Genomic DNA, 14,455 nt, shown 5'->3' on the forward strand with positions numbered 1-14,455 from the left:
GTGTCTTCGTTCAGATTTATCTTTACATAAAAAGTGGCTAAATTTCGATTACTTTTGAAACTGTGCTATTTTTGAATGACCACTTATAAATTTAGCTATTTTTGAATTTCTCCCAATTTCTTAAGAGGGTCCCACTCTTTTTTCCATAATTTTATCATAGATTAAGACATCTTTATGACTATATATATATCTAGTCCTTTATCCCCCTATGTGGAGATATAGACACATGTAAAGATATATATAAAGGAGAGGAGAGGTGAGAAACAAAACCAACATATATATGTGAATATCAAGTTATATATTATACAGACTAAATATGGGTAAAGGAAGAGCACCTTGTTGTGATAAAAGTAAGGTGAAGAAAGGGCCATGGACTCCTGCTGAAGATTTGAAGCTTATTTCTTTCATCCAAAAAAATGGCCATGGCAACTGGCGATCCCTCCCCAAACAAGCTGGTAAGATTTGTAGTCCCGACACGTAGTCTTGGCGTGACTGGTAAAGTTGCTGCCATGTGACCTAGAGGTCACGGGTTCGAGCCATGGAAACAGTCTTTGATCTTGTAGAAATGCAAGTAAGGCTATGTACAATAGACCTTTGTGGCCCGGCCCTTCCTACGACCCAACGCATATTCCAACTAAAAGGGCAGCCCGGCGCAGGAGGCATCCCGGGTTCACGCAGGGTCCGGGGAAAAGGCCGCGTGATGTAGGCAGTCTATTCTGATGCAAGCATTAGTAGCTGATTCAATGGCTCAAACCTGTTACCTATAAATCATACGAAAACAACTTTACCATTGTTTCAAGCTATTCTTCAGTCTATAACTATGTTTAAGAACTAATTAGATCTTTATCTTATTCTTCCTGAGTTTCTCTGTGTTGTCATTCTCCTACATAGCATATCCTCTAATAGAATGTAAATATTTACTGTTTTTCACTTGTTGTAGCAGGTAACACTATATTACTATTATACTTTTTAACAATGGACGGGTGCATGTACGTAGTATTTTTGATGATCGGATAGTGTAAAAATATTTTTTATGAAGTTAAACTCATTTTATTAAGTATGTCAATATTGATGATTTTTAATATAGGGTTACTGAGGTGTGGAAAGAGTTGCCGTTTGAGGTGGATTAACTACTTGAGACCTGACGTAAAGCGAGGAAATTTCACTCCAGAAGAAGAGAACACCATAATAAAGCTACATGACTCTTTGGGGAACAGGTATATACAAATATATAGTCCTCTACAAGCTTGTCAAATATATATATAGTAGTAATAAATTTTGTCTTTGCTTTGGTCTGAAATTATTCATCACAGTGGTGGCAAACAGACGGGTCGGGTAGAATATGGGCGGGTCAAAACGGGGCAAGACCACATATAGTCATTTTTGGGATGCTATTTAGAGATTACCAATATTTATTTTTGTCTTGAAATTTTAAACTAAAAATTTTAACTTTAGAGCGATTCAGGATATTCTTAATCCCGAAAAATTGAATTAAAAAACTGAAATTCAGGACGCACTGGCTAATTCTTAAATAACATCCCTTTAGAGTGACTACCTGGTGTCATTTCTACGTCGAAAACGGAAAATGCAAAAACGGATAAATTATCCGACCCATATTTTGATACAAATAGAAAATGGGTTAATCGACGGACAATATGTGCATAACTTTTTGAATATGATCACTTTTGGGAGAATTCTTAGTCTCCTAAGCTTTAGGAACCCCCAATTTGAATCTTTACAAATGTAAAAATTAAACTCACTAGTTATCGATTGGTTATCCATTTTCTAAGTCGATAATATGGTTCTTATCCATATTCCCGTTTTCATTATCCAGCCCATTTTTTAGTGGATAATATGGATGGATAACTGTTTTTTTATCCATTTTGCCACCACTAATCACATGCATTAATAACTGCAGGTGGTCAAAGATTGCGTCTTATTTGCCTGGAAGAACTGATAACGAGATTAAAAATGTGTGGAATACTCATTTAAAGAAAAGAGTAGGGACATTGAACAAAGATATCAAGATCAATACTACTACTACACAAGAAGAATTTGAAACCAACAATAAGGACCAATACATAGATGTTGCTACTAGTTTAATTGAGGAAGCCACAGCATCTGCAGCAGGTTCTTGTTCTCCAACTTCTTCCTATGGATCATTAAACCTCTGCAACTTGAGTACTGATCACGTTCGCGCAGCAGAGGCTCGCGACAACCAAGATCAGGTGATTAATGAAATACCATCAGATTCAGCAGGGGCAGATATTGATTTTTGGGACATGTTGGATACTGATTTGAGTCCTGATTTAGACTACTCAAAAGTACTGGACATGTACAGCAGCAATCACTCTGATCAGTCTCAGCTGCAGGCGCCTCATTATACAAATGAAAGCTCGTCAGATCAATATGATGAATGCCAAAAGTGGTTGAGATACTTGGAAATTGAACTTGGACTAACTCAAACTAGTACTACTACATATACTGGAGCTAATTATTATGAATGTTGCGACGGTTTTACCTCGCAAGACCAAAATAACACCATGCAAGTTTAGTCTTTACAGCAAGGCCTTTTTCACCTCCATTTACACATCAATAGTATCTATTTACTCCTACTATACTAATTAGCTAGCCCAGGTAATACAAAGACTGGATAGTAGTAGTAATATTTTGCATCTAGACCTAAGACTCGCTTGTCTTCTTACCTAGAAATAAAGGGATGCTTGTTAATCCACACTAGTTACTGGCAGCTCAGTTCAGTCATCTTGTTGTTATTTAAAGGGGATAATGAATAAAATCCTCCTGAACTATACCCGAAGTTGCTACAACACACCTTACCTTTGATGTCGTAGCAACTTCGAAAATAGTGCAGGGAGGATTTTAACATATAGTGGTACATATGGTGCATGAGTCACACGATTGAGTAGTTCAATTAGACTCATCACACCACTCATGGTCTTCTAAGTGTAATACTTTAAGATTTAAGCACTTAGACTTGAGAGTTGATTTCTCTTCCTCTTGTACTATATTTAACTTGTGATAATCTATGAGGTATATATATGCAAAAACTAGCAGTAATATATTGGCTAGTGTGTATGTTCCCTTAACTGCCCAAAATAGTTCTGCGTGCATTCCCTAAAGTTTATACAACGATGGGAATTGGAAATAAAAAATCTATTTCCAAAAAAAAAATTGAAAATAGTATATCACCAACTCTACGGTTGGGTCTTTGGGACTTCACTGCGTTCCCTAAAATGAGAATTGAGATCGACATTACTGCCAAAAATGAGGACAAGTATTTATACAGCTGCTGTTTGATGTATAGGTAGTACTCCTACGACGCTACGACAAAGGCAGCACTATCTACTACGATAATGCATGAAAAGAGCATTCTGATATACCTTTACAACTTACTAGGCATGTAACTTCAGAAACATGATACCAACTCTCATTACGGTAACACATAATACCTGTCCTATCTTTTGAACAAAAATATCAGTATGGGAGCTAGTGGGCGATTCAACAGTTGTAGTTTGCAACACTTCCAACTCTCAACGGGTAATCCGGAAGCAAAATACTCAATCTTCTCAAACTCCTCCCTACATGACAAACAAATATAAATATGTATCTAACATAGTATAGAACCTTTGCAAATAGGTAATAAACAAGTGATAGCCATACAACTACTTATATAGTCAAGATGCTTGAATATATAAGTCAGCAAGCGGATATACGATGACTCTCAAACAACAGAAATGGGAACTTTCAGCTGAAAAATGAACATAAGGTTCAAGAGTCAACCTTCCACCGGGATGGCCCACATAAGTTATAATGCTGATGAGTCCGCCAGGTGCTAAGATTCTCTTAGCAGCCTCTAATGCAAGCACAGTTGTTTCAGATCTGGTTATGAGCTTTTTGTCGCCGCCAGGGAGGTAACCCAAGTTGAAAGCAACTAACCTGACACAAGCATTGGGCCAAAAAAGAACTGGAGGTGATTATTGGGATGCTTGGATCACGACAGAATAGGTGCAGCCATGTCACTAAGATCACTTCACAGAAACTAGACGGTGTATACATTAAGAGTGTAAGCCATTAACATCCTTTAGTTGAGAAGCACGATTACCTTACAGCCACATCATTCGGCACGATGTCCTCCATTTGACTATGACACATAACAAATAGCTCAACAAGTTCTTTCTGCGTGACAAGGACAACAGATGTGCTTCAAATGTATGTATAACTTATGACGTGGAAGAAAAACTATCATTATCGGAAGAGAGGAGCATGATTACAGAAAAGTCAGAGGCGTGATCATGTGGAAACAATTTGTAGGTAGAAACAGTTAAATGTCAAGAAAAGAAAACAGGAGCTGCCATTTGGCTTCTCCTGGATGCTAAATCCATTTCATCACATTTTCATGAACTAGAATGAAATTGTAATATTTATCTACCCCACAAGACATTGGTTAATAGGGTTAAATCCATTCACCCATGTGTAAGCACTAATGAGATTGAGGTTGCAAACTTCTCCAATAGAAGTCTTATATGAGCTTCGCTGTTCATAAGCACACTTATGAGAAAAATTATACTACATCTTATATCAGTTGTATTTATACTGAAAAAAGGCTACGGGAAGCCTTGAGTTTGGGTGGCAGAGGGAGTGGTCCCTGCCTAGGTTAAGCATAGTATAGAAGACTAACATTACTTCATTAGTGATTTTGGCTGGTTCTAGTAATTCTGGAGATGGATGTAAGTTACCAGGCAAGACACCACAACTGGCCTTTTGAAGGTGGGAAAAGTGGAAGTGAGGGCTGAGAGCCTTAGACAGACTACTTCACTCTTTTAGGCTGGCATTATATCTTAAAGTAAGATTATACAATATAAAGCAAGCAACTCTTTGGCTAATTATGTGCTTAGATCATAAGGTATAGATAGCTTTAAACCAAATGGAGTTTCAGCTTTATGGTAATATGTATCCAAACCACCATTCTCTCTAGCTTCCTTCTACATAGTCAGGATGATCTACTTATTGGATCATTCGGTAAAATGTCAACATTAATTAGGGCCGGAGATACAAAATAAGCAGAAGCAATAAACGCGACCTCATCTGGACTAGCAAACTGGTCCAGTAGTGATGAAGTGCTTTCTAGAGCAATTTTCTGGACATCCATGCCATAAACTCGACCTCTCCCTGCATTATCAGCAACCATTCTCAATAGTGCCAAAGTATCATACCCATTTCCACAGGTGGCATCAACAACTGCATCCCCTTTTTGCACAACTTGCTTCCAAACACTGCCAGGGGTTATATGCTGATAAATAATATAATACCCTTGACATTACGAATTATAGAAAGAGGTAAGCCACCATTTGTGGTCTACTATAGTCATACAGCTATTAAACTCAAAACAAGGCAATGCAGACCTTAACTTCTTTAACTTCTAAAAGTGCAAAGACAAAGCAATTGCTGAGACATTACAACAACAACAACAACAACAACTAAGCATCAATCTCCAGAAAGTTGAGATCGGCCGTATGTATCTTACGGAGACATTAAGGTAGTCAAAAGTTTAATATACAGAATAAGGAACTTCCGAAACAGAACTTAAGAGTTCAGAATTCAAGTTGATAGCTGAAAAATATAAGAGGAACACTCATCAAAAAACCAATTACAAGCAATTTATCAAACTTTATTATTGACGGCACTTCATTCGAATCTATACAAATGACAAAGGGTTAATCCCGCTGAGCAGCTTCTCACAGCATAAAACAAATTATTCCATTATACTTGTGACCAACCAAATTTGCAAGTAGAAAACTTTCTGCACAACAACATAAAGAAACTAATGTATTGTATAGTATTGTATCATAATGTATTGTATAGCATTGGATTGTATTGTACTGTATCGTTTTGATGTATTCAATGTTTGTCTAGATTGTATTATTTGCGGTCGTTTCATGATGCCATACACCAACAATACGAAGAATAAACTTGCAATATTATTTAAAAAAGTAAGGAATGAGGTAGAATTATTAAATAAAGAGGTAGGATAAAGGATAAAATATAGGATTATTTAATATAAAAGAAGGGTAAGGTAACGACGCGACCATACCTAATAGGTTTTTCACAAAGTGACACTTTTCATCGTTACGTAACGGCGGATTCAACGATATGTTACAATAAAATTTAAGTAAAAATCAAAACAAACATTGTATTTAAAATAATAATACGATACAATACAACAAATAACAACTATCCAAACAAGTGTAAAAACAGCTGCTTCCACTTAGAAAAAGGAACTCTTTTGCACATTGAAAGGAGGGAAATGTACCCAATTAATGTTGAAACACAAAAGTAGGCTCTAAAATAGCTGAATCAAAAAGTTATTGGAGTACCTACTAGTGAGCAACTTCAGTAGCTTTTTTTCTCCCAAATACATATTCCACCATTACTTGCTCCATAGACCCTGAGAAAATCAACCACAAGTCACAAATAAATTCCTTGATTTCTGCAAAAGTGAAAAGAAAAAGAAAAAGAAAAATAAAACCTGAAATGGAGGAGTCGCGGCAAACAGAGCTCGACGAAGAACCGTCAGCTCCAGTAACTGAAATGGAAGCTCCATTGGGCTCCGACGATATCGCTGATATTGTTATATTTCTTGAATTTGTCTTCAATGGCGATAATGAGGGACAAATATAGTGTTTTAGGTTCCATTCGCATTTCACCATTCTCCGACCTAAGAGCGAAGAATATGAGTAGAAGAGATTCATTTGCAGCGAATCGACAGCAGTTGCCGGTCACGTTAAGGATAAACTCAAGCGTTTGGCATTGAACATTTATGACAACAATTGTCCATTATGTTTTGAGTAGGTTTAAAAACATCCTTTAAATATATTGTAAGCACTTTTAGTCCTCTAAATTTATTACAAATGAAATTTTCATCTTCACTAAGGTTAAATACTATTTCAAAGTTCAATTTGATGGAATTAACACTTGTAGGAGTGGATTATTTTCCGAATGTTGGATGTTTTGAGTAGGTAAAGAAATCAAATATAGGAGATGTAATAAAATTACTAGATATACCATAACAATAACAATAAAAAATCCAGTATGATCATATAGATGGTGTTTAGGGAGGGTAGTGTATATAAAAACCTTACCCCTACCTTGTGAAGGTAGAAGATTGTTTCTGATAGACCCTCGGCTCAAGAAAAGCATATAAAAAGAAGAATCTGTATAAAGAGAAAACAATAATAAAAATAAATAAAAGAATTACCATATATATAGGTAGAATTTAAGTCAGGGAAGAGGGAATAAGGTGTAAGATGTTGTTTCGAAGAAATTATCTTTGAAAAATTTAGGGCCCGTTTGGCCATAAGAAATTCTTCACTTTTAAAAAAAATTACTTTTTTCGGAATCAATGTTTGTCCATGAAATTTCAAATTCACTTGAAGTTGAATTTCAAAATTTTTTAAAAATTTAAAAAACTCCAAAATACTGTTTTTCAAAATTTTCACTTAAAATTACTCACAAAAATTTAAAAATAACTCCAAATTGTATTCATGTCCATACACAAGTATAATTTTTAAATATCATTTTCACTAAAAAAAATATTCATTTATCGGAATTTTACCTTGGGAGAGATCACATAGATAGATGAGAAAGATGTTAAGTTTTAATGATTAAAATTGCATTATCTTAAAATTCAATTATTTTAGGGAAAAGGTACTCATATACCCCTCTACTTTAGTTAGTAGTTTAAAAGTGTCCCCCGAATGTTGTTTCTGGTTTAGGTTTAGGGTTTCACGAGTTCTAAAGCTGAAGTCTCTTAGTTTATGATGTCCAGTTGTTGTTTGTTGTATATCTTTTAGGAAAAGGGGTATTTACTAGTTATTATTGTTGTTTGTAGCAGAAACGAGGGCATATGATCCCCAATTTGGCATGCATGTGTCTTTAAGAAGGTGGGATATTACTGATTTCTTAATTTATTAAGATAGTCCCTCATATTCTTTTTTATTGAGGCTCAGACAACTTTCTCCTTCAATATGTGGGACTTCACAAATATTTTTATTCATTTCTATTTTATTTTCTCTAAATCATGTGTCTGCCCTTATCATTTTCTATTGGTTTCTAGTTGGAACGAGTGTTGTGTGATTTTCTTTTTCTATTTAATTTGTTATTTAATTATGTCGTCCCCCCTTATTGTCAACCATGATGTTATTTAGTTATGTTTCTGTACTTTCTTTGTTTTTTGTTTCTTATCATTTTCTATTATTTGTTCTGCAAATTATAGAGATGGTTAATGTGGACCTTTTATTCCATTACAGAGGTGATTGGATTAGGATACCAGAAGTGATATATTCAAGAAAATTGGTACACAACTGAAAGGAAACAGTATGATTCTGACCTTCTGTCTTTCATATATATAGTAGATGAGTATACTTCCAAGTTAGGATATGTTGGTGTTCAAAAACTAATAGTATGTTGTCCTTATGGTAAATATTATAAAGTGGATAGGGATGTGGGTATTAGGACTTTACAATGTTTTGTTTCTGACCAATTCAACATCATTAATCTGTTTGTTATTGAGGATGGTGAAATGGGCGTTAATGTTCCTAATATTGTTGACCACACTGAATCATCCACAGTAGTTAATCAGGCTGCCACTGATTGTCGTTCAAATAAAAGTAAAGATCATAGTTGCCAATCAGATTATGATTTTGAAGACTTAGAGACACTTGCACTACAAAAAGGTATTGTATTTTTTTACAGAATTATAAAATTATTGTTGAAAGGAAAAGTAAAAGTCCAACTCGTATTTGTTGTTGCTCTTGACTCAATGAAGCATTTTTATCCTATAGCTTGGGCTATTATGGAAAAAGAAACAAAAGTTACTTGGATTGGTTCTTGACCTTGCTGAAGCATTCATTAGACCTCGAGTTGGGAGAAGGATTCACATTTATGTCAGACATGCAGAAGATACTGCATTTTTCTTTTCCCAGAATTATAATTTTTGTTGTTAATTATTACTTTCAGTTTTAAATCTATCTTAAATGTTATTTTTATCAACTAATATGTAGGGCTTGGTTCAATGCAAGATGTTTTTCCTGATGCACACTACAGATACTGTATGGGGCACATAGAGGCTAACTGGTGCAAAAGATGGGGTGCTGGGAGTTGAAGAAGTACTTTTGGTGGTGTTCGTGGAGCAGTTATAATGAAGATTTTAAGGACCAATTAAAGAACTTGGGGTAGTTGAATAAAGAAGTCGTTAAAGACTTGTTGAGGTATCCTCCAAAGTCATGGTGTAGAGCATACTTTGAAACAGTATGCAAGAACCAACAAGTTGACAATAACTTAACAGAGTCCTTCAATTCTTGGATACTAGATGCTAGGCACAAGCCTATTATATAATGCTTGAAGACATAAGAGTTAAAGTGATGAATATGTTGAGAGAACATGAAAATGATTTGATGACATGGGCAGGAGAGTTTAGTCCTCAAAGAATGAAGTTGTATAACCAGTTCTTAAAGATTGCACAAAAATGTACTATAAACTTCAATGGAGAATTTGGTTATGAGGTGATGAAGGACCTGAAAAGAACAAAGTGATCCCGGAGTTGAAAAGGTGCACTTGCAGGACATTGGACCTCAATGGAATCCCATGTCCTCATGCTAACAGGGCACTGCTATATAAGAAATTAGATCATTTGAGTGGGATTCATTGATGGTACACTAAGGAGGCTTTTCTATTAACTTATTCACATAAGTTACAACTAATTAGAGGAGAGAAGTTGTGGAATATAGATCCAGCTCATGCAATGGAGCCACTAGTAATGGTGAATATGGTTGGTAGGCCACTACTAAAAAATCAGGTTTTAGCGACGGACAAATTCTGTAGCTAAACAAAAAAATTCCGTCGCTAATCTCATTTAGACGGATTAGCAACGGATTATCAAGAAATTCTGCTAGTTACGAGCATTTTAGCGACAGATTAGCGATGACGTTCGTAGCTAATTCCAGATTTTTTTTGTAGTGGGCCTAAAGTGAAGAGAACTAGAGAAAAGAATTAGGCAACTAATAGGTAAGGGGAGTAGTCTCAATCTAGAAAAAGAAGGGTGATGACTTGTTCCACATGTGGACAACCTAGGCACAATTTAAGGGGATGTCAAAAGGTAATCTAATTCTATAATAATAGTACTTTAACCTAATTGCTTCTTACTGCATTCCTTACTTTTACTTTATTGTTTTTTTTTTACTTTGATAGTATGTTAAAGGAAAACAACCAAAGGGTGGTGGTAAGATAAAGAAGAGCAGTTTCTCACAGCATAAAACAAATTATTCCATTATACTTGTGACCAACCAAATTTGCAAGTAGAAAAGTTTCTGCACAACAACATAAAGAAACTAATGTATTGTATAGTATTGTATCATAATGTATTGTATAGTATTGTATCATAATGTATTGTATAGTATTGGATTGTATTGTACTCTATCGTTTTGATGTATTCAATGTTTATCTAAATTGTATTATTTGTGGTCGTTTCATGATGCCATGCACTAACAATATGAAGAATCAACTTGCAATATTATTTAAAAAAGTAAGAAATGAGGTAGAATTATTAAATAAAAAGGTAGGATAAATGATAAAATATAGGATTATTTAATAATAAGGAAGGGCAAATGAGAAAAAAATAAAGTAACGATACGACCATACCAAATCGGTCATTTCATAAAGTGACACTTTTAATCGTTACGTAACGGCGGATTTAACGATGCGATACAATAAAATTTAAGTAACAATCAAAACAAACATTTATCAGAAATGAGTAATTTTCATCTTCACTAAGTTAAATACTAACTTCAAAGCTATTTGGTAGAAATAGCACTTCTAGGAGTCGATTATTTTCCAATGTTGGATGTTTTGAGTAGGTGAAGAAATTGAATATAGGAGATTTAAAATTACTAGTTACTAGATATATGATAAAGGGTGAAAATTGCAGACTGTGTTTGTGTGTTATTTTTTGTGTGAGTTGCGGGAGTTCACACCGCTTTTGAAGTGAAAATATGCTCATTACATGTTTCTTATGTGTAGGAACAAACTTGCGCGAAAAATGATCAAATGGGAGAAAAATTGGTGAAAAAAGAGCTGAAGAGAAAAGTCACGAGCAGTGAAGCGAGGTTCACTTCGTCAGACCGGGACCGGAGCAAAAAAAATCAGCTTTTCCAATCTGAATTAGGAGAAGCCAAATTCGCCCCAACTCAACCCTAAACCATATAAATATGAGAGTTAGCCACTTTTTTAAAGGAGAAAAGACTTGGGAGAGGCAAGAACACGCTTGGAGAAAGGAGAAGGATTCAACTTCATGTTTTTTCCTCTTTCTTCCTGTTTTCCATTGTTGTGAATTCTAGTTTTGTATTTGTGCAAACAATTATGAGTAGCTAAATTCTCACTTAGGGTTTGATGGAACCTATTGAAGGATGATATTTTCACTGCGTTTAATATAAATTTACCATTTATTTTTCTCTACTTGTTCAGTTATATTATTATTGTTGTTGTTGGTTGAAGGACCCTCAATTGACTGTGCTTATTTAGTATGTATTGCTTGACATAGAGTATGCATTTAGGCAGTTGTTGAACAAGACCACTTCTAATGTATTTCATAGATCAATATGGAGGGTTTAAAGTCGGAATTAGAGATAACGAAACCTTAGTGCGATCGTAGTGAGCAGTGAAATAAGTGCCAGCTAGCGTAGTTCAAGAGAATACGTCGAGTAAATTATGATAGTTGCGAGAGAGAGAGAGAGAGAGATCTACGACACCCAAAGTACTCGCGATCGGTAGAGAATATTTGGGAGAATTTATAAGAAATGTAGCGGGGGAGATTCCGACAATAGGGAAATCAAAACCCTAGACTTTTCCAATCTTGTCTACAATATTTGCGTTGTTAGTTATAAATTACTGCATTTTAAATACTTTTCTCTTAGTTAGTAAACACTCAACTCATTGTTCAATATTTATGAAGGCTGATTACTTGAATTATTGCGAAACTAGTGGTTGTGATTAGTAGGTTAATTTCCCGTGGGATTCGACTCGGGACTTGTAAACCAGATTATATTTGCAACGACCACTAGACCTCTTAGGAGGCATAGTTGGGCGTGATCAAATTTGGCGCCGTTTCCGGAGAATTAACGGTGTTATTAATTACAGCAAGAAGAATAGCTAGGATCCTTAGTTTAGTCAGCTTTCCCGACTTTAGTTTCATTACATTGAAACTCTAACGTTTGTTGTCTAGTGCGTTACAGGTGCATGCCTAGAAACTACTCGAGAACTGGTGAATTGTATGACGCATTACCGGACCTTGAGAAAGCTTTCCAGGCATTAAATCATGAGAACAGGAAAGACAAATGACATCCGCACCCAAGAGAACAAATTGAACTAGACACAGGTGACGTTCTGGACAATCAAAATAACCAAAATAATGGGGATGACCTAAACAATCAGGGTGTGGCATCTCTTGCTCCAGAAGCACCTCTATCTAATTGGGCACAGTCGAACGCTGAAAATCTGGCAACCGCAATTGCAGTCCCTCAGATACAAGCGGAATCATTTCAAATCACTCAACATGCCACATTTGTTGCAGAATAGGGGACTGTTCTCGGGGTCTTACATTGAAGATTCACAGCAGCATCTGAAAAATTTCCTGTCGATTTGTGTCATGCAAAGGCAACCGAACGTGACACCGGAAGCAATAAGGCTATTGTTGTTTCCATTCTCAGTGACGGCAGAGGCTCAGACTTGGCTCAATTCACTCCCCATAAACTCAATCACTACTTGGGGGGAATTAGTCAAGCAGATTTTGAACAAATTCTTCGCACCCAATAAGACTGCCAAGCAAGTGGATGAGATATTAAGCTTCACGAAGAAACCAGCTGAAAAATTGCAAGAAACGTGGGAGAGGTTCAAGGGGATGTTGGTCAAGTGTCCACACCATGGCATTCCTGATGAGATATTGGGGCAAAGGTTCTACATAGGATTGGCCGACGGCTTGAAGGCCAATGTTGATGCTTCAGTATGTGGAGCATTTTTTAGCAAATCCTTCAGAGAATGTGAGGTCTTACTTGATAAAATAGCTCAAAACTCACGATGGATGACAAGGGACTCTACAATCACTCATGTGGTTCACTTAGTAGCTCTAGACCCTAACAACTCCATGGTTGAGAATATGGCTACTATGATGACACAATTGAGTATCCTCACCAAAAAGATTGATGAGTTAGGCCAAAAGCAGGTGCACATAGTTGAAACAACAAATGGAAGATTATGCACACCATGCATTAATCAGCCATATATGTGCTCGTGGAGTGGTGAAAGTGACAATCAGAACTAAGAGAATAAGAACTATGTGGGCAACTATGGAGGCCAGAGACAAGATGTTCAGACTTGGGGACAGTAGAATCAGCAATATAGGCCAGCACAGCAGTAGTACAATAATGATAATATTCTTGGAGATGTATGACCACAGGGTCAGGCTGTGGCTTATCAAAGGCAACAAGAGTACAATCAGCAAAATCAATAGCTAGCTTATCAACAACCTCAAAAACAATAGATAGTGAGACAAGATGGCAGTTTGTTTGAAATTAAAGGAATGTTGCAGCAACTCATTGGGTCCAGTGGAAAATGGAAGAAAAGGTCCATCGGATGCAAGAAAAGACACACCAGATGCACAAAAAAGTAGTATCACACGACTCAACTATCAAGGGCATTGAGATTCAACTAGGGCAAATATCCATGGCCCTTAACAATCATCCTCAAGGGACGTTACCTGCAGACACACATGTTAACCCGAAAGAGCAGGGCCCGAAGCAGCTGATGGATGTGAGTCTGAGAAATGGTAGAGATCTTGATTTAGAGCAAGAAATTGCTTGCGAGAGCCGCCCAACTGAGATACTTATGTCAGTGCCAATTGAGGTAGATGAGTCAACTAAGCTAATAGAAGTAAGAGTGCAGCCAGTCCAGGAAGAACTAAATAAAGAAAAAGAGGCTGCAAAGGAGACTGAGAAAGTGCAAGAGAAGGCATTAGAAAAGGTGCCTCAGCAGGATCTAACTCAAGCCACAGGAAAGAAGCGACCTCTAGCACCTTTCCCCCAGAGGTTGGCCAAATATCAAAAGTATGAGCAATACAAGAAATTCATGGAGATGTTGAAGCAGATTCAGGTGAACATCCCATTGATTGATGCCTTGAGGGAAATGCCCGGTTATGCAAAAATCATGAAGGACTTGATGTCTAGCAAGTTCAACTTTCAAGACTTGGTAACTGTTACGCTGACTCGGACCTGTAGTGCTGTCGTGACAAGACCCATAGCTGAGAAGCTATCCGACCTATGGAGTTTCACAATTCTGTGCATCATAGGCAGCTATCCTTTTGCTAAAGCATTGTGTGATTTGGGGGCGA

At 36.4% G+C, this 14,455-nt stretch overlaps 2 protein-coding genes across 4 annotated transcripts; one reads left to right on the forward strand and one right to left on the reverse strand.

The window, feature by feature from the left end:
* The first annotated feature begins 284 nt into the window (after positions 1-284).
* LOC109238443 (transcription repressor MYB6-like) lies at positions 285-3,006 on the forward strand. Its single transcript, XM_019404914.1, has 3 exons — positions 285-455; positions 1,088-1,217; positions 1,919-3,006. Exons 1-3 carry the CDS (start codon positions 317-319, stop codon positions 2,553-2,555), a joined length of 906 nt encoding a protein of 301 aa, XP_019260459.1. The 5' UTR covers positions 285-316; the 3' UTR covers positions 2,556-3,006.
* Positions 1,961-6,840, reverse strand: LOC109238444 (putative rRNA methylase YtqB). 3 transcript variants are annotated; one of them, XM_019404916.1, is made up of 7 exons: positions 6,548-6,840; positions 6,400-6,466; positions 5,102-5,294; positions 4,124-4,197; positions 3,802-3,957; positions 3,471-3,599; positions 1,961-2,366 (listed from the first exon to the last, which is right to left on the reverse strand). In XM_019404916.1, the coding sequence occupies exons 1-6, from the start codon at positions 6,768-6,770 to the stop codon at positions 3,476-3,478; spliced, it is 837 nt and encodes a 278-aa protein (XP_019260461.1). In that variant the 5' UTR covers positions 6,771-6,840; the 3' UTR covers positions 1,961-2,366; positions 3,471-3,475. The 3 variants fall into 3 exon arrangements, with proteins under 3 accessions (XP_019260461.1, XP_019260460.1, XP_019260462.1); XM_019404915.1 differs by having other exon boundaries at positions 1,961-2,376; XM_019404917.1 differs by having other exon boundaries at positions 1,961-2,376; positions 6,396-6,466.
* Between the last annotated feature and the right edge of the window lie 7,615 nt (positions 6,841-14,455).

The sequence above is a fragment of the Nicotiana attenuata genome, unplaced genomic scaffold (genome assembly GCF_001879085.1).
Source record: "Nicotiana attenuata strain UT unplaced genomic scaffold, NIATTr2, whole genome shotgun sequence".
NCBI lineage: Eukaryota > Viridiplantae > Streptophyta > Magnoliopsida > Solanales > Solanaceae > Nicotiana > Nicotiana attenuata.